A 21,020-nucleotide genomic window follows, 5' to 3' on the forward strand; every position below is an offset into this window, starting at 1 on the left:
CACTTTACGCACATTTGGTTTAGCTCCGCTGGGTTTTCTCGCCCTTGCCCTTGCAACTGCTTTGGTACTCACTCATTAGGTAGTGTTTACATTTCATACTTGAAAGGGAACATAAACCTGAAATAGAAATGTAACCATTAACCTTTAAGGTTGCTGCGTCAATGATTGCAGCATGCTTGAGGGAAAAATGATGCTGACATCTGTGCTTGCAGACTTTTTCTGCCCTCGGGGGATGGGCATGACTGCATCACAGGCATGGACACGCAGCTTTGGTATAATTTTATTCAGGTTCAGGGTCATCACGAGGTAAACACCCATAAGGTAATGGTTACATTTCTATTTCATGGAACCAGGGTTATGATAATAACCTAATGATTTCTTACATCCCCACGGGAGTGTTACAGTGGGGACAGGTTAATGGATGCACCCTGGCATGTTTGAGATTTCCATGGAGGCCACAGGGTGTGATGACTGAAACAGACTGTGATACACAGGGAAACTAAACAACGAGAAGAAAAGTACATTAATTAATATAAACTCTGATATTTCAGACCCTGGTGTTAGCTACATGTCTTCTGGCTCTCGTAATACAGAAATAGGAACATTTCTAGAACATTTATAAAGTTTAAACTGCTTCAAAGTAGCTAAACATTTTTGATAATGTAGCTCAATTTAGATTAATTTAAACACAGCAATTAGTACTTCTATAAAGTGTTAACATTTCATGAACACATGCAAATTAAGCAGTGTTGGATACATTATTTATGTTTTAAAATTAAACTTTGAAATTATCTAAAAATGATTATTTTAGGTACAATAGGTACAGTGCTGCTCTCTGCAAGCTATTTTAACACCATGTTCCAGCTAATTAAATAATTCCTAAAGCCTTACATGTTGTGTACTTCCATAAACTATAACATTCTTTTGGGTGTGGTTTTGAAAGAAGCAGGTGTTATAGTAGCAAAAGTCTATTTTAAAATGCATTTGGTACCATGCTAAAGAAAGCTTTCAGTCTACATGCATTACTTCCAGGCAGTGATGTAGTGAAGACCAAACGTACCGAGACCAAGACTGAGACCAAACCTACCGAGACCAAGGCCAAGACCAATATATTTTTGTTGTGACCAACCTTATAAACTAAATTAATTTTTGCTAGAAGAACAACAAAGATAATAATAACTATGTCTCTTTTGAAAGCTATTTTTATTTTAATAAACAAAATAAACACAACAAATGTAACAACTGAAAAATATGTTCTGTTGGCTTTTTCCAGTTCCAATCAATTCACTTAGGAATACACAGCCTGAAAAGGTGTGTAAAAACATTTACGGCAACAGATGGTTGTGAGCTAGAAGCGGAAGCTGCACTTAGCTTCTGGAACATGAATAGAAGGATGTTTTCGCTTAACAAATGTGGTCCGGTATTTAGTATGTGGTCCAGCTGTGGTGTGGGGGTTGGCCCTCTTCGCAGCCACTGGGGCTGGGTGTTTTTACCCCGTGCTCCCCTCAGCAACCTATGCAGGAGCTGCTGAGGTCCGGCAGCAGCTGGTCCCTCTAATGCTGAAAGGAGAGGCAGCTCCTGCTTCTCTCCTTCTAGTGGGGGTGGAGACAGAGGCAGTTCCTGCTGCTTTGCTCCTGGTGGTGGAGACAGAGGCAGCTCCTGCTCCTCTTCTCCAGGAGGTGATGGTGGAGGCAGAGGTAGCTCCTGCTGCTCTGCTCCTGGTGAAGGCGACAGGGGCTCCTCCCCTTCTGGCAGCGAAGGCGACAGGGGCTCCTCCCCTTCTGGCGGCGATGGAGGCAGAGGCTCCTCCCCTTCTGGTGGCGAAGGCAGCAGGGGCTCCTCCCCTTCTGGCAGCGAAGACAGCAGGGGCTCCTCCCCTTCTGGCTCAGTGAGGAAACCAGCAGGCATGCTCCCTCTACTTTCGGAGGTGGGAGCGGCACGTAGTCCTCCCACGGCGGTGGAGGCAGAACCAGAAGGTATTCTCCCTCTGCTGCTGGTGGTGTGAGTGACAAGCAGTCCTCCCCCTGCTGGTGGAGGTGGAACCAGCAGGTATTCTTCCTCTGCTAGTGGAGGTGGGAGCTGGACACAGTCCTCCCACAGAGGTGGAGGTGGAACCAGCAGGTATTCTCCCTCTGCTGGTGGGAGTGACAAGCAGTCCTTCCATTGAGGTGGAGGAGGAACCAGCAGGTATTCTCCCTCTGCTGATGGAGGTGGAAGTGACAAGCAGTCCTCCCACAGAGGTGGAGGTGGAACCAGCAGACATTCTCCCTCTGTTGGCGGGTACTTGAGATGTGGACGTTTGTACTTTCCAATCTTGGGCTGTCTTTCCTGCCACATGTGAGCTGTGGACACCACGTGTGGCAGGAAATGGCGTTGCGGTGATGTCAGACAGGAAGTAGGAAGCACACACAGGTCAGGTAAGTGCAGTTTACAGGCATGGCGTGTGCCATTTATTAAAGAACACAAAAACAAATAAAATAGTCAAACAAAAATAACAATGCTTACAGAGCACAAAAATAAAATAATAAACAAAACAAGTCACGAACACAAAACACTAAAGGTCCGGTTCACAATTCCTTTATTTTTATAAATTCTCCTCTCGCTTGCTCTCTCTCTCTCTCTCCTCCGTACACCCCCACGAGAAGGGAAAACTGCAGGTTTTTTATACAAGTGACCATCTCCCGATTAGCAACAAATGAATCACTTAATTAATTCTGGAGATGGCCACCTTCTGCATGGGTTTTTAATGTGGATGGGGCTTCCCATCCATGCTGCAAAACATGTACAAAACAACAAAACAAAAAACGCACGGCCACGCCGTCATATATACAAATACATACATAAATAACCACACTGCTTTTGTATATATTTATATAAACAAATAATACATAACACAAACACAAAATAGGATGAGCGGAGGAGGAAAACCTGTTCTAAAATAAACAAATACCTTTAAATAGCAGGGCTTTCTTGCCACCCTTCTACACTATTATACAAACCAGGAAATTCCTATGTTAAATGGTATGTACAGATAATACTATTTCTAGGCATTTGTGTTGCTGACACAATTTTGTTAAAGTAAGTAATATATTACAGGAAATTTATTTGGTGGCAGGAGGAAAGTTTGCTAAATGGGAGAGGCTGAGAGGCGCTGTAGCAGCATGAAGTCTGATGTGTTAAATTTGGTAATTTTGAATGCTGCTCTCTAGACTCGAGCTACATTATTTTGTATTTAATAACTGTCAATGTATAAAAGTGAGTGTAAAAGTGAAGGATAAAAAAGGATATAAGATAATCGAGGAAATATAGTTGAGAATGTTTATGAATGAGACCAATCTGCGTGCTGCCTGCTATCAAGACCAAGACCCGACGTGCCGAGACTCAGACCCAGACCAAGACCCGACAGACCGAGACCAAGACCTTAAAATGTGGCCTCGAGTTCGGCCTCAAGACCGAGACCGGGTCTCGAGACTCCATCTCTGCTTCATGGTAGTCCACATTTTCACTTTCTAGGTAATTTAACCTTGTCAGTATGTCTGCCATTTTTGGGATGCAGCTGGAAATGACTAACCTTCACTGAAAAAAACAAAACAAAAAAACACCTCTGCGAATCTTTCAAACCTGCACGTAGCTAATGGATGTTCTCAACAGGGTTTCTGAAATGTTATGCTTCAGTGTTCTACATTGATTCAGCTATGGTGCTTTGAGCAGGGCGGCAGGGTTTAGCTTGGGTTCAGAGTAAGAGTACTCTCAGGCTGTCCATTAATGGTGTGTGGGTTCTCTTGTAGGGATGGGGAAAGAAGTGGAGAACCTTCTGATAGAGAACACACAGCTTCTGGAGACCAAGTAAGATACCACAAAATAAACTTCTTCACTTGTTTGATACTAATTTATTTGTCCTGAGAGTATTTTCTAGAAAACCCTGAGGGATCAGCATGCTGCACATACTAGCAGTAAAATCACAAACTACTACAGTAAACATCAGCTAATTGAAACCATCTGAGACCAGGTGCTGTTTAAGTGCTGATTTTAATATGTACTAATGCCTTCTCTAGTCTTTATGTTTTTGATAATTATATTTCAGTATTAATCAATAACAGCCCTTAGAATAAAACGTACCGAGACTATTTAAATTGTTCAACATCATTTTATATTGAAGTTTGGTTTCTACAGCTGCTGTCAGTCTGCATTTTATTCTGACAGTTTAGATTATAGGTCTTTTAGGGCTAAGGGTAACACTGAATAGACAGTTCAGATTATAGGTCTCTTTGGGATAGCACTGAATAGACAATTCCGATTATATGTCTGTTATGGGAAGCTCTGAATAGACAGTTCAGATTATAAGAACATAAGAAAGTTTACAAATGAGAGGAAGCCATTCGGCCCATCTTGCTTGTCTGGTTGGTAGTATCTTACTGATCCCAGAATTTCATCAAGCAGCTTCTTGAAGGATCCCAGGGTGTCAGATTATAGGTCTCTTAGGGGAAGCACTGGATAGACAGTTCAGATTATAGGTCTCTTAGGAATAGCACTGTTAATATGTATTATAGGTATAAATGCAGTTGTGGTTGCAATCCATTGACATGTAAACAACGTTTTAGAATACTGATAAATGTTTATTTTTAATTCCAAGCAGTTTTAATGTATAGTGCAGAAATAGAAAAGTCTTACGAAACAATGCTTTCACAAACAGGGCCCCCCGACGTGCATGATTTTAGACTTGTCGATGTATTTAATGATTCAACTATCTAATTAGTAGTCATTCTGAAACTAGTTGGATCATCAGGGGTTTGATTAGTTTACTGTGCATTAGGGATGTGGCAGCTACTGTATATTGTTGAAAGGTAAGCCTTGTGAATTGAGTAAAGACAAAGCCTCTAACAATCTTATTTGTGCTTAATGAAAAAAGGCATTTAGTACCAACTGAAATCCATTATGCAAATGTGCTATGTGGCGACCTTAACTCATTACAATAGCCTGCAAGTTTCTGTTTTTAGAGTGATTGCAGGTGCTAGTGCAGAGTCCTGCTTGGCACACAGAGGGCACTCATGTCTTTCCCCACAGGAATGCCCTGAACATCGTGAAGAACGACCTGATCGCCAAGGTAGATGAGCTGTCGAGTGAGCAGGAGGTTCTGCGAGGGGAGCTGGAGGCTGTGAGACAGACCAAGAGCAAGGTGGAGGGCAGGATCAAGGAGCTGGAGGAGGAGCTCAGACGGTGAGAACGAACCACATACAACATATTGTACAGTTTCTCATGTCACTGGATATAGACACAGTGACCTGTAATAATATTCTGAATGCTCTAGCAGTAACAAGGGATATTTAATATTTAATGTCAAATATCACTAGTGCTGCAGCTGGCTTTGTTTTTACAGGCCACACATTTGCAGCATGGTTACATGTTCTAATGCAGCACAATGGCATTATATTTAGCTCGAGAGATCTGTTCACTTTTATTCCACATTTGATTAAAGTGATTTAGTTAATGCAATAATTCCATGAATCTTATCTGTTGTGCACTTGTTATAGCTCTCTGATAGGTGTAGGTGTGAAAGAAACATGTTAAACACAATATATGACACTGCACTTAGTTAAAAACTGTCTGTTTGTAAGCCATGCTTTCAATTATTGTTGCACTCATTAACCAACCATCTGATTCCCCTGTTCGATGACATGCTTTCAGCCCATAATGTGACACTGCTGAAATGAAATGACCCAGAATGTGCAACAGATATGACCGTTTTGGGTTTTAAAATTTAAATTACTCTGCATTCCGGAATGTAATGCGCATGCCCATTCGTGTCTTTTCTTAAATATATGTATTAGAACATAAGAACATAAGAAAATTTACAAATGAGAATAGGCCATTCGACCCATCTTGCTCATTTGGTTGTTAGTAGCTTATTGATCCCAAAATCTCATCAAGCAGCTTCTTGAAGGATCCCAGGGAGTCAGCTTCAACAGAATTACTGGGGAGTTGGTGCCTCCTATTTTCTGTTCTGAATGCCCCTTTGTCTAATCTCCATTTGTCACCCCTTGTCCTTGGGTCGACATTGTCAATACCTTTTAGAATTTTGAATGCTTGATTCAGGTCATTGTGTAGTCTTCTTTGTTCAAGACTGAATAGATTCAATTCTTTTAGCCTGTCTGCATATGACATGCCTTTTAAACCCGGAATAATTCTGGTCGCTCTTCTTTGCCCTCATTCTAGAGCAGCAATATCCTTTTTGTAGCGAGGTGACCAGAACTGAACACAATATTCAAGATGAGGTTTTACTAATGCTTTGTACAGTTTTAACATTACTTCCCTTGATTTAAATTCAACACTTTTCACAATATATCCAATATATCTTGTTGGCCTTTTTTATAGCTTCCCCACATTGTCTAGATGAAGACATTTCTGGGTCAACATAAACTCCTAGGTCTTTTTCATAGATTCCTTCTTCAATTTCAGTATCTCCCATATGATATTTATAATGCACATTTGTATTGCCTACGTGCAGTACCTTACACTTTTCTGTATTAAATGTCATTTGCCATGTGTCTGCCCCGTTCTGAATCTTATCGAGATCACTTTGAATGACCTTTGCTGCTGCAACAGTGTTTGGCACTATTTTTGTATCATCTGCAAATTTAACAAGTTTGCTTACTATACCAGAATCTAAATCATTAATGTAGATTAGGAATAGCAGAGGACCTAATACTGATCCCTGTGGTACTCCTCTAGTTACCTAGCTCCATTTTGATGTTTCTCCTCTAATCAGTACTTTCTGTTTTCTACATGTTAACCTAATGTAGTACTAGATATACTGACGCCGTTTTGACACGCATATTCACAAGAAATTGATAATTATAAGTACGTTTACCTGGAAGCACCAAAACTGTTCATTTTAACTGGTTATTTTAATACATATTTATTTATCAAATACAGCCTATAATCCTGCCTGTCCTTTTCAATACAACCAGTCGCGTAATCAAGTGGCGTCTACATTCTTTGAGTGCTTGAAAAACACGCCTCTCTGAGTCATAGGTACCCACCTGTGTATAGCATTGCAGGTTCCTTCTCAGCTCTATGCACAAAACAGTGGCGATCGGAACCGATAACAAAAAAAAAAACCTGAGACAGTGAAATACTGCAATGTCACAAAGTTCGTGTGGGTGTGCTGGACCAAATGGCACGACAGTATTCAGTCAAAGGCGGATCTCGTCATGGCCTGTGGCTGTATTTTATAATATTTTGGACCTGGCAGCCATCAATGCATATGTTTTGTACAAGGAATGTACCAGGGAAAACTGCAACAGGAGGGACTTCCTTAGCGATGGAGAGTTAGCCATGGCACTTCAGCAAGCACAAATGGAGCAGAAAAGGGCAGAGACAGATGCCCTTTCTGGCAGTGCTGCAGCCGCTGTACCCACACGCAAGAGGTCACAGCGCCAGGTTGCAAAATGCAACAACAACAAACTGTATGGATGTCTGCGTCCGTTGTGGAAGGGCAGTGTGGGTAAATGCTCAGGGAAAGTGGAGAAGCGTGTATTGTGAGTGGACTGTACAGGTTAGAAAGCTGCCAGGTATGTAGGCTAAATAAATATGTTATGTTAATAGTTTATTGTATTATTATAGTTATTTATGTTTTGAAGTAGTGCATTATATACTATTTTTGAAAAAAAGACCCTCTGTTGTTATTTTTACAAACAAATAAAATGTTTATACAATTTTGTATGTCAAGAGACCTGTTACAAAATAGTTACCAATGAAATGTTTATTTTATTTATGTTTTATTTAAGTTTTTTTTTGTTTTGTACTGCTACTTTTGGGGAAAAAGAAAAAAAAAAAGTTTTGTTTTCCATTTAAATATGGTGTTTCTGTGATGCAGATGTTTGATTTGATGTTCATGAATAAAAAACTTTTGAGTTTTATACTATCATATTACAGCTGTTTAAAAAGCTACCAGTTAAAATGACCGGTTTGGCACTTCTAGGTAGTTCCGGCGCTTCTGGTCTTAACAAAACAGTTGCCTTTTAGGCATTAATGATTCTACTTCCCTTTGAAAAGGTAAGCCATGAGCCTTCAGCTGTCAAGCCTCTTCTAGAGAGGGTCCAGGCCAACAGCACGATTATTTCAGCAGTTTCTGGACAATGGCAGCAGTAAGCTCCTTGGTAAGAAGGAGTTGGTGACATGCATAGGGGTCTCCCTTTTTTCTTTTAACTTCCCAATTTTCATCAAAGTCAAGCCTTCTTTGGTAGCTACAACAGGAACCACAATGTGGCAACTTTCAAGGAGCAGAATTATCAGAGAAGTAGTTAACACAACTAACACCTTCACTAATACTTCCAGCAATTGGCTGTGCATTGAAAACCATTCGCCCGTTAAAACGAGGGCATACTTCAATCAATAGGCATCACAATCCCGACAACCTACTTGCTGGTCTCAACAATAGCATCCCAGATATACTCGGTACACAGGGTACCCCATGAGTAACAGATCTGCCAGATGTGCTACAGGGCGTATTCAAATACTAGTTTACAAGAGGAGCCCTTTTCTCACACAACAGAACACCATCTGCCACTTTAACTGCTCCAGTTTTCAGCGGGGAGCAGCCATGGCACACAATCCAATTCATTTCTTTGTCGACTGGCATATGTAGGCATACTCGTCGTCTATATTTATGTAGTGAATAAGAGAAGGAAGCCTTGTTCTTAGCGCCTCACTAGGCCTAAAGGTTTAGGATTTCTGAGATCCTGGAATTAGCGGAAGCGGTACTTTGCACCTCCAGTGGAGCAGCGATCTGCTGTCCACAACAGGACAATGTTTCCACAGTAATGACCTGAGGCATTATGTTAATGTACAAGATCACAGTTATTATTTCCTGTTTAAAAGTCTGTGACCCCAAACTAGGAAAAGCCATACAATGTTATAGGGGGGAAAAAAGTTTACAGTCAATAAAACAAGTGTTTGTCAAATCATAAGAGGATGGTTAAGCTAAAGTAGTACCAGATATCATGCTTTAAAATAATAAAAATTGCTTTAACATGTATTTCTTTCAAATCTGCGTATTAGAGACTAATGTAGCTGCTGGAAGTGCGTAACAGGTATGATTTATAGAATTTTGTAAGCTATAATTACTGGATTAATATAAGGTATGAAATGAATACGAAAGCCATGTCTATTCTGTTTCCATTATTCTGCATAGTCCCAATGTCTGCCTGTTTAGTGGTGATGAATGAAGCAGGCCTCTGTGTTTTCTGCATCCCCTTTGCTCACGCTGTGTGTGTGTTTGTGTCTCAGGGTGAAGGCAGAAGCTCTGGGTGCTGAGTCCAAGGATGATGGTGTGGAGGACGTAAGTGGAAAACTTTCCATGTTGACTTCAGTTAGCCTTCTTGTCTGGGTGCTGTCTGTCTGTACTGTAATCTTCAAAATATAACACGCTCCCAGTGCATTGCTTGCATAACTGGGTAGTTTAATTTAACACCCCTTGTATAATGCACACCCCTTGAATAATATACACCCCTTGTAAAACACAAAGTATTCTCCTCTGGTATGCTAAAAGCAGAGAGGTAATGCAAAAAATAATACTTAGTATTAAAGTACATGAAGTACATTTTAGAACATTAATAGTTTTTTAAAGCAGTTTCCACAAACAGCTAAGTGCGTTAATAAATAGAGCACCAGATATTATCAAGTACATGATTTATTCATATTTTTGTAAAGAGGCAACTAGTCGATCTATTCGACTATTCGAATTAGTAGTTGTTCAGCCCATACTATATAACGATAACTATATCCAACCACGGCAGGACTGACTCTCCGCTGCAGTCTGATGTACGCCAGCTGGGGGTCAGTGTAGCGCTCTGGGGTGGGTAGGGGTTGTCTGTGACTGTGTGGATGGTGCAAGCTGCTGTAGCTAGCAATAAAAAACCTGCATTGTACCTGAAGGAGCCTTGGTGTGTGCATCAGTTACTCCCATGCTCGCTACACTGGTGTCAGCAGTGAAATGTAAGGCGCACACCTGCTTTGGTTATTGTTCGTAATTGCATTTATTGTTGTGTTGTATAATTCTTAAATTATTGAAGCCGTTCTGTGTTTGCCCTCGTTTGAGTGTATGTCACCTGGGAGGCAGTGTAGCGCTCTGGGGTGGGTAGGAGCTATCTGTGACTGTGTGAATGAGAGTGTGTGGGTGGTGCTAGCGTCAGTAAAAAGTGTAAAAATGTACCTTATGTGAGAAGCGAAGGATTGTCTCATCCTGTCTGTTTATGTTTTGTGAGTTTTTGTGTAGCCTTTTGTTTTGGCCCGTGTGCCATTTATTTTGTCAACTGTGTTTTGCCAAAAACACTCTCCTCTAACACAAGCATGTCAATAAACAATTTAATACTAATACATACAGTGGTTTGCAGAAGTATTCACCCCCTACCAATAATGTCACATTTTGTTGAATTACAAATAATCTGTGCACAGTTTTTCAAACAAACTTTGTATTCAAAGCTGTAGTGGTTAAACTGAACACTGTTATATGCAAAGAAAATGTACAAAATGAAATTTACTGGTTGCATAAGTATTCAGCCCTGTAGTCAGTACTTGGTAGAAGCACCTTCTGCAACAATTACTGGTATGAATGTTTTTGGATAGGTCTCTACTGGCTTTGCTAGGATGGTGACATTTTTGCCTATTCTTCGCGGGAAAATTGCTCTAGTTCTGATAAATTTGTTGGGGATCATCAATGGACTGCAATCTTCAAGTCTCGTCATAAATTTTTGATTGGATTCAATTCAGGACCTTGACTGGGTCACTCAAGAACATTAATTCTCTTCTTGTTCAACCACTCCAGTGTGGCTTTGGCTTTCTGCTTTGGGTCATTGTCCTGCTTAAATGTGAATTTCCTCCCCAGTTTCAGAGTCTTAGTTGACTCAAACAGGTTTACCTCAAGGATTTGCCTGTACTTTGCACCATCCATTCTCCCCTCTATCCTGACAAGCTTCCCAGTCACTGCTGAAGAGAAGCATCCCCATGACATGATGCTTCCACCACCATGCTTGACAGTTGGGATGCTGTTGACTGGGTGATGTGCAGTGTTGGGCTTGCGCCAGACGTAACGCTTGGAATTTAGACCGATAAGTTCAATTTTTCGTCTGACCACAAAACCTTTCTCCACGTCTGCAGTATCATCTACATGCTTTTTCGCAAACTCCATATGTGCTTTAAGATGAGGCTTTTTGAGTAATGGCTTCTTTTTTGCCACCCGTCCATACAGGCCAGCTTTGTGTAGGGACCAGCTTATTGTTGATGTGTGAACACTGACTCCCATCTCAGACACAGAACTTTGCAGATCTCTCAAGATCATTGTTGGCGTCAGAGACATGTCGAACCAGTTTCCTGCTTGCCCGGCTGCTCAGTTTGGGAGAGTGACCTGATCTGGGTAGTGTCTGGGTGGTATGATGCATCTTCCACTTCTTAGTGATGGACTTCACTGTGCTGAGAGGGATAATCAGCGCCTTTGAAATTTTCTTGTACCCTTCTCCTGCTCTGTGCCTCTCTACCACTTCATCCGTGACTTGTTTCTAAAGCTCGTTGGTCTTCATGGTTGCTTTGTTAGATCACAATATGAGCTGCAGGTTGAAAGTCTTTATTTACCTAAGTGAAATTATCTACAAGTTAAACCACTTTGAGTACACACAGGCTAAAACCATTTCATTTTTTGACTTTTCAAACAAATCATTTGCACCTGAGTTGATTTAGGGCTGCAACAGCAAAGAGGTTGAATGCTTATGCAACTGAGATTAATCTGTTTTTTCTGTAAATCTTACTTATTTATATTCTATGTACATTTTTTTAACTTTATCAATGTGGAATAGTTTAGCTTCTACATATAAAGTCTAATTTGAAAGTGTCGTGGAGTACGCTCAGGTGCCAACAAAATGTGAATACTTCTGCAAACCACTGTGTGTGTGTGTGTGTAACATAAAAAAAGAGAGCCCAGCTTTCAAGAAATATGCAGTTATTTATCAAATGGGAAATACCAAATATACACTTAAAGGGAACCTTGAAGGAAAGGATAATTTTCGGAGACTATGCCAGCTTTTTTTCATTACAGATGGCCAGCTAATATTCAAACACAAAGTATGCAAAAAAATAGACAAAGGTGAGACATGTTCCATCAGTATGTATAGGAGATATGTTTTAGTATGTTAATAACAAGCAGTATTTGTTCTAATATTAATTATACATTTATTTTTTGTTCACAAAAAAAAGTTTTATTAAACAAGATAACATATTCTAAATATATTGTATTGCATAAGAAATTGTAATCCCTTGACAATGTGAGGCTTTGTGCCAGTTGAAAGAAGGCTAACTGTTCATCTTTTAAAAAAAAAAGATTGTAAAACAAGTGATTTCAACTCTCCTTTTTTTGATATACAGTATGGTTGTATAGCTACAGTTTCTATTAGTAAATTGTTATGTTGGTTAATTCAGTTAGCTTTAGCTGAAAAGAGTGTTTTGAGCGTGTTTTGAAACTACGTAGTGTGTTGTTTTGAACGTATAAGTAGATTGTTAACATGATCTCAGTCTTTTAAAAGTGACTAGTAGAGTATTTTGAATGTACACTAAACACACTCAGTGTGTGTATGTGTATGTGTGTGCGTGTCCCCTTGGCAGGGTCTCCACATAAATATTTTGGAGCTGCAGGCAGTATGTCTGGACTTGCAGAATTTTTTATTAGAGGTTCAAGGGAGACATGTGCATGTCCGGACAGACAACACTACCGTGGTGGCTTATCGAATAGGGTCATGGTTGCTGGGTCTATGATTGCAGCAGGCTTGAAGGAAAAAAGCAGATGAGATCTGTGTATGCAGTCTCTATATGCCCTTGGGGGCGGGCACAACTGTTACAGACTCTGAGGAGCAGCATACAGTGCCTATAGGAAGTATTCACCCCCCTTGGACGTTTTCACAGTATGTTGTGTTACAACCTGAAATCTTGATGCATTTAACAGGGATTTTTTAAAACTTTGATTTACACAACCTACTCAACACTTTCAATGTTTGAAAAAATGGGGGGGGGGGGGGACACCAAAAGTAAAAAAAAAAAATGGACTTGTAACTATTACAAGTGGGGTTTGAAACGATTAATGTGAGGGATTTAACGCTCAGTTAAATGAAGACAAACCTCTGTGTGCAATAAAAGTGGTTCACATGATTTCAGATTAAATACACCTGTCTAAGGTTCCACAGTTGGGTGGTGCATTCACCCCAAATATGCTATGATGAAGACTAAATAAGCTTTCAAAACAACTCTGGGATAAAGTTGTGGAAAGGCACAGATCAGGGGAGGGGAAGATTTAAAAATTGGATAGTGCATTCAGAAGTACATTGAATATCCGGGATAAAGTTGGAGCACAGATTTGGGGAAGATTTAAATACATTTATTCTCTTGTAAGGTAAGTCAGATGGGAAGGTGTATGGCACCACCCAGAATCTGCTTAGAGCAGGCCGTCCTCCCAAACTGAGTAGCCGGGTAAGAAGGGCATTAATCAGAGAAGCCATCAAGAGGTCAATGACAACTCTGAAAGACCTACAGCGTTCCATGGCTGAGATGGGAGTAACTGTCCATGTCTTAGCAATAGCTGAGGTACTCCACAAATCTAGCCTTAATGAAGAGTGGCAAGGAGACTAGGTCCAGGTAACTACAGACCAGTAAGCCTGACTTCTATTATATGCAAACTTATGGAAACTATGATAAGATCCAAAATGGAAAATTACCTATATGGTAACAGAGTACTGGGAGACAGTCAACATGGTTTTAGGAAAGGGAGATCGTGTGATCTAACTAACTTGCTTGATTTTTTTGAGGAAATTGATAATGGAACATCGACAATGGATAATTGCAAAGCATATGATATGGTTTATTTAGATTTCCAGAAAGCTTTTGACAAAGTCCCGCACAAAAGATTAATTCTCAAAACTGGAACGCAGTAGGGATTCAAGGAAACAAAAAAAGTACATGGGGTATTAGGGGGTGGTTAACATGTAGAAAACAGAAAGTACTGATTAGAGGAAAAACCTCAGAATGGAGTGTGGTAACCAGTGGTGTACCACAGGGATCAGTATTAGGTCCTCTGCTATTCCTAATCTACATTAATGATTAGATTCTGGTATCAAGCCCTTTGCTATGAGACTCCACAAATAAGCTCAGTGGCAAACAATGTTGCCTTCAAAGAATTCACACTAATAAGTTAGAACTGGGCAGACACATCTGTGTGCAATAAAAGTGGTTCACGCATGATTTCAGATTAAATACACCTGTCTAATGAAATTGGAAGGTCCCACAGTTGGGTAGTGCATTCAAAGCAAAGATACTACAATGAAGACCAAGGAGCTTTCAAAACAACTCTGGGATAAAGTTGTGGAAAGGCACAGATCTGGGGAGGGGTATAAAAAGATTTCAAATGCATTGAATATCCCTTGGAGCACAGTCAAGTCGATCAATTAAGAAGTGGAAGGTATACGGCACCACCCAGAATCTGCTTAGAGCAGGCCAAATCCTCCCAAACTGAGCAGCCGGGTAAGAAGGGCATTGGTCAGAGAAGCCACCAAGAGGTCAATGACAACTTCTGAACAGACCTAGGAGACACTTCCACAGAGAATTGTGATGGTCTGGAATCAACTGTCCAGTAATGTTGTTGAAGCTGACACCCTGGGATCCTTCAAGAAGCTACTCCACAAATCTTGGGAGCAATGCTACTAACAAGAAACGGCAAGATGAAGGAAGCCATTTCTGAAAAAAGCCCACGTAAAATCCTGCTTGGAATTTGCAAAAAGGCATGTGGGAGACTCTGAAAAGTTGTGGCAAAAGATTCTGTGGTTCGATGAAACAAAAATTGAGCTTTTTGGCCTAAATGCAAAGCGTTATGTCTGGCACAAACCCAACACAGCATATCACCCAGGTAACACCATCCCTACTGTGAAGCATGGTGGTGGCAGCATCATGTTATGGGGATGCTTTTTCATTGACAGGGAGTGGGAGCTTGTCAATGAAAAAGCATCCCTAAATAAAATCCTTGCGGAAAACCTGCTTCAGTCTGCAGAAGACTCAAGACTGGGAGGGAGATTCACTTTTCAGCAGGACAATGACCCCAAGCACACAGCCAAAGCGACACTGTAGTGGCTTAAAAACAAGAGCGTGAATGTCCTAGAGTGATCCAGTCAAAGCCTGGACTTGAATCCGACTGAGAATCTGTGGTAAGACTTGAAGATTGCTGTCCTCCAACGATCCCCATCCAACTTGATTTTGCCAAGAAGAATGGGCGAATATTGCATGATCCAGATGTGCAAACCTGGTAGAGACGTACCTCAAAAGACTCACAACTGTAATGGCTGCCAAAGGTGGTTCTACCAAGTATTGACTTAGTGACGTGAACTCTAACTAATACCTTTCAGTTTTTTTATTTTTCATTAACTGCTGTTTCACAATAAAAATTCTCTTGCCTCTGCAAAGTATTGAGTAGGTTGTGTAAATCAAAGAAAAAAAAATCCCATTTAAATGCATCAAGATTTCAGGTTGTAACACAACAAACTGAAAACAGCCAAGGGGGGGTGAATACTTACTGTAGACACTGTATGTATACAGTGCCGTGAAAAAGTATTTGCCCCCTGTCTGATTTTCTTCCCAGGAGTGGCTGTCCTGCCAAAATTTCTCCAAGAGCAAGGCGTAAAATCATCCAGGAAGTCACAAAGAATCCTAGAACAACATCCAGGGATCAGCAGGCCTCTCTCTTGCCTCGGCTAAGGTCACTGTTCATGAGTCCACTATCATAAAGACACTGGGCAAAAATGGGATTCATGGCAGAGTAGCAAGGCGGAAACCACTGCTCACTAAGAAGAAGATGAATGCTCATCTCAAGTTTGCCAAAAAGCACCTGGAGGAACAATGTTCTGGAACAATGTTCTATGGACATATGAGTCAAAAGTGGAACTTTTTGGTCAACATGGGCCCCATTATGTCTGGCGAAAACCAAACACTGCATTCCACAGTAAGAACCTCATACCAATGGTCAAGCATGGTGGTGGTAGTGTCATGATTTGGGGATGCTTTGCTTCATCAGGACCTGGATGACTTGCCGTCATAGAAGGAACCACGAATTCTGCTCTGTATCAGAGAATTCTACAGGAGAATGTCAGGCCATCTGTCCATGAGCTGAAGCTGAAGCGCAGCTGGGTCATGCAGCAAGACAATGATCCGAAACACACAAGCATGTCTACATCAGAATGATTGAAGAATATGAAATGTAAAGTTTTGGAATGGCCTAGTCAAAGTCCAGACCTAAACCCCATTGAAATGTTGTGGCAGGACCTGAAACAAGCAGTTTATGCTCGAAACCCCACAAATGTCACTAAGTTGAAGCAGTTCTACATGAAGGAGTGGGCCAGAATTCTTCCACGGCGTAGTGAGAGACTGATCAATAACTACAGGAAGCACTTGGTTGCAGTTATTGCTGCTAAAGGTGGCGTAACCAGTTATTGAGTCTAAGGGGGTGATTACTTTTTCACACGGGGGCATTGGGTGTTGCATAACTTTCTTTAATAAATAAATGAAATAAGTATCAATATAGGAACGATAACTCCACTCAAAATTGTAGACCTGTAAACTATCTGTATATCACATAAGTACCACTGTGCTCAAAGAGTTTAAGAGTATAATTATGTGAGTAATTCTACACTTGATGAGTGTCAATGGAAAAACATAGCATTGTTGTAAATGTGTGCCTCGTCCTTCTGTGTGTGTGCGTGTCCCTTGCTCTCTCACTGACTGCCTCCTATTTTCTGTGTGTGTTCGCGTGTGTCCCTGGCTCTCGCACTGACTCTCTCCTATCTTTGTGTGTATGCATGTCCCTGGCTCTCTCACTTTCTATCTCTGTCTGTCTCTCTCTCTCTTCCTGCCTCTCCTTGTCTTCCTGACTGTCTCTCTCCGTCTCTCTCCTTGTCCATCTCTCTTTCTGCAGTACTCTTCTCCACTGCAGGATGACGTGGCCATGACCCAGCGGCGGCGCTTCACTCGGATAGAGATGGCTCGCGTGCTCATGGAGAGGAACCAGTACAAGGAGAGGCTGATGGAGCTGCAGGAGGCTGTGCGATGGACTGAGATGATCAGGTGAGTAGAGAGCAGAGGGGCAGCTTAGTGTATCTTACTACAGTTACAAACACATTGGGAATGTCCATCAATTTGAAACATCCAGAACTTTATGTCCAGTAATTGACCAAAGAGCAGAATTATGGAAGTTAAAAGTAATTTTAAAAAGTTATCTGTTACAGTTACAAGTTACTTGAACACAGGGAAGGAAATATAACTCACACTGAATAGCATTTTGATCCATTCCTGGTTTTGGTATGAGTTTACTAAGACACACCTTAGCTTGTTACCTGTACACTGTGGCTAATGAAACTCATAGTAAAACATGGAATAGGTGAAACTGCTATGCAATAGCAGTCTTGTTTGCCTCCCTGGAACTATATTGTAACTAGTTACAGTATCTTATTTTATTGATAGAAAAATGTAACCAATTGCAGTTACAGTTAAAAATAGGCTTTTTAGTCTTAGATACTTTTTGTGGTCAAGGCTGGCCAACAGCAGGAACAGGGGCAGTTCTGCCATAAGGCTTAAGGGGGCTTAAGCCACCCCACTTTTTTTTTTTAAGCCCATCAATCCACATGACAATCGTTTAATCAACTTGTTTTTGCCAAATAATTATAATTACAGGCTAGCAAGAGAGAGACCAGTACTTTTTCTCTCTCCGAATTATGTGACAGGTGTCACATCCTAATGCTCACCACCCGGGTAATTCTCACCCTATGGTTTTTTGCCTAGGCTAATTCTGATCCCCATGATTGTTTTGCCTAGGCTTATTCTTAGCTCCGTGACTTTTTGCCTAGGCTGATTCTCACCCCGTGATTTTTTGCCTAGGCAGATTCTCATCCTGTGATTTTTTGCCTATGCTAATTCTCACCCCCGTGATTTTTTGCTGAGGCTGATCCTCACCCCTGTGATTTTTTGCTGAGGCTGATTCTCATCCCCATGATTTTTTGCCTAGGCTAATCCTCACCCTGTAATGAGAATTCAATTAGGAGTGAGAATTAGTCTAAGCTAAAATGCATGGGTGTGAGAAGAATTAGCTTAGGCTAAAATTCACAGGGGTGAAAGTTAGCCAAGGGTGAGCATTAGGCTGTGAGACCGGAGTGAAAAAACTTTCTTTGGGATGTAAATAAATAAATGATTTGGACACGATGGTAAGAATTCATATAAATCAGTTTACTTTTATGAGTTTGTTTTTTTTCAGGTTTGTGTTCTGTTTTAATATATGAACTTACATATTTAGCTCATCAGATGTGTAACCAATATGTGTGTAATGTATTCTACCAGTAGATAACCATTCTTATTATTGTTATTATTATTTATTTCTTAGCAGATGCCCTTATTCAGGGTGACTTACAATTGTTACAATATATCACAGTACAAAGTATCACATTACAAAATATCACATTTCAGAATATCACATTACAGATAAAAGTAATTATAAAGTACAATAAAATCAGTAGCAAAACATAACATTTAAATAAGAGCAAAAAATTGAGAATACAGCAAATAGTTTCATGTAAGAGTATGAGCATGTAGTGAGTACGATGAATGGATGAGAATGAGTTCAAATGAGAGGAATTACAAAAAATGTGAATACGGATACCTATAAGAGTAAAGTCAAATAAGAGGAAAATCACATAAAATTATTCTTGTATACTTTTCTTGTTTTAAAGTGACAGCAGTAGCAGTAAATTGCATCTCAGCTGAAATGCAGAAACAGAGAACTTGGGTCTGTTTTTTTAATTCCAGGGACAGCATGGTAGCACAGTTTGCGTCAATGATCCGTTAGCAAATTATTTAGTTTGAACTATTTCAACACTGAAGGCCTGTGTAACATAGCAATAAACTGATGTAATATACTATGTGTATATTTATGGCTGTTTTCATTTTTTCCAATATGGATACTGTTTATTTAATTACCCTAGGCTAGTGTAACACTTTAGTGCCGAAAGACTTACTGAATTGCACCTTAAGGGTTTGGCAGTATTAGTGGACATATACTGCAGAAATGTTCTGAAAACTGATTTTTTTAATGGATGTGATGTGTAACAGTTTTACCCAAAGCTTATTAGTATGTTTTATTGTTCTGTAGAGCCTACACCCAATTGTTTTTAAATGATGCTTTATCTCTCAACACTCTGAAAATCAGGCATCACTCCCAAAACTCCCAACACATAATTTTAACGTAACTGGAAATTTGCTCATATGTAATTTTGCACCATGAAAAATATTATACACATTTTAAACACAACAAATGTGTTTTATTCTTCATTTAATTTTGGTTTAATATGGTAATATAATTAGTTCACATGTAAAACAAGTGCTGTCTTTTTATTTGTCGTGTGTACCTTGTAAGGCATAACTTAGCATGTGTTGATTAAAGTTCTTCCTCATATAAAACACTCACAAGAACGCAGGATCAGCTACATTAGCAATGAATGCATTTATATTAAAGCTCTGTCGTGGTAATGACTTCAGAGATAACAACTACTATAAAAACAAGAATGATCTTGCCCTGGGTTGTCAGAGCTTATTAACCCTAAACTGTTCTCCTTGGCTCCACTCCCCAGAGGCTAAGCCCACCCCCCCCCCCCCCCCCCCCCCCCCCCCCGAGCTTAAGGGAAAAGATTTTCTCTACTATACTGAACTCCATGTAAAGAACACTGTACATGTACAAATGGCTGTTGAAGCACTTTCTGATCTCCATGTTCTGCATTAGCAGTAGTGCTGATCTCATTCTGATCTCTGTGGATATACAACTTGATTATCTTCCTAAAAATGCCTAAAAATAATACGTCAAAAAGAGCTGATTTAATAAATGAGAGCTCGATCGAGACGGAGGCCTGTGATCCTCCCTCGCCATCGACAAGCCAGCCCATCATTAGCGATGCCGATGCTATTCACTGTAACTGCTGGGACCATCTCTCTGGTAAAATACTGGATGACCTTTGTTTAATGAAAGAGGACTGGTCCTTGAAACTGAACAGCTTGTGCGGCAGTGGACTCTGTTAAAGGGGACATAAAAGGCATTTCCAGGAGGCTGACGCAGGCCGAAACTTGAATTAGCGACGCTGAAGACAACATAACTGCTCTACAATCGAAAACAGGCTGCGTGGATAAAGACCTGACAGCTCTCATCCTAAAAGTGGACGAATTGGAAAATCGTAATCGCCGATCTAATTTAAGACTAATTCGTCTCCCTGAGGGCACGGAGGGCAAGGATGTGGCACTTTTTTTGGAGACATGGCTACCGGAGGTTCTGCGCTCAACAAACTTTCCGTCACCTCTGATTATCTAAAGGGCGCATAGACTGACAGGACCAAAACCTGCTCCAAATGCTCGCCCAAGAGCTCTCATTATGAAGTTTCTTAACTTCAGAGATAAAGAACGAGTGCTGTACATTGCCAGGAACAAGATCAGGGTGATGTACGAAAATCATTCCCCGGACCTATCGGCAGATCTATATAAACAGCGAAGACTATTCGACGGAATTAAACGAGAGCTGAGGGCCATAGATATCCAGTACGGACTTCTATTCCCTGCAAGGCTACATGTTACCTTCGAAGACCAGACTCACATTTTTTAATCTCCTTCGGCAGCTGAGGTGTTTCTTAAGAAGATAAAGCAAATGAACGATTGAAAAATCCGATCCAACTCAACAATGAAGATTCAACATTAAACAAGTGACTTTTCTTTCTAGATAAGTACAGTAGTGCATTATGTCTTCCCCCTTCTCCCCCCCCTTTTTTTATTTGTAACCTGCTGAAAATGTGTTTTCCTTTTTTTTTTTTATATATATATTTTCTAAAATATAGAAGTAGCTAATAGCGGGGTTGGGGAGGGCACAGCCCTAAATACTGTACTAATAATTCAGATAGCTCTCCAATTTAATGTAG

The 21,020-nt window shown here is 40.5% G+C and overlaps 1 protein-coding gene across 5 annotated transcripts in view; it reads left to right on the forward strand.

The window, feature by feature from the left end:
* The window catches only part of LOC121330953 (C-Jun-amino-terminal kinase-interacting protein 3-like), a 227,200-nt gene that overhangs the window by 110,246 nt on the left and 95,934 nt on the right, over positions 1-21,020 (forward strand). For all 5 annotated transcript variants that reach the window (XM_041277960.1, XM_041277963.1, XM_041277964.1 and 2 more), the window contains 4 exons: positions 3,789-3,846; positions 5,065-5,217; positions 9,289-9,340; positions 16,994-17,142. In XM_041277960.1, coding sequence (XP_041133894.1) covers positions 3,789-3,846; positions 5,065-5,217; positions 9,289-9,340; positions 16,994-17,142 — 412 coding nt within the window. The remainder of the gene's footprint in view (positions 1-3,788; positions 3,847-5,064; positions 5,218-9,288; positions 9,341-16,993; positions 17,143-21,020) is intronic.

This window comes from Polyodon spathula, chromosome 18, assembly GCF_017654505.1.
Source record: "Polyodon spathula isolate WHYD16114869_AA chromosome 18, ASM1765450v1, whole genome shotgun sequence".
NCBI lineage: Eukaryota > Metazoa > Chordata > Actinopteri > Acipenseriformes > Polyodontidae > Polyodon > Polyodon spathula.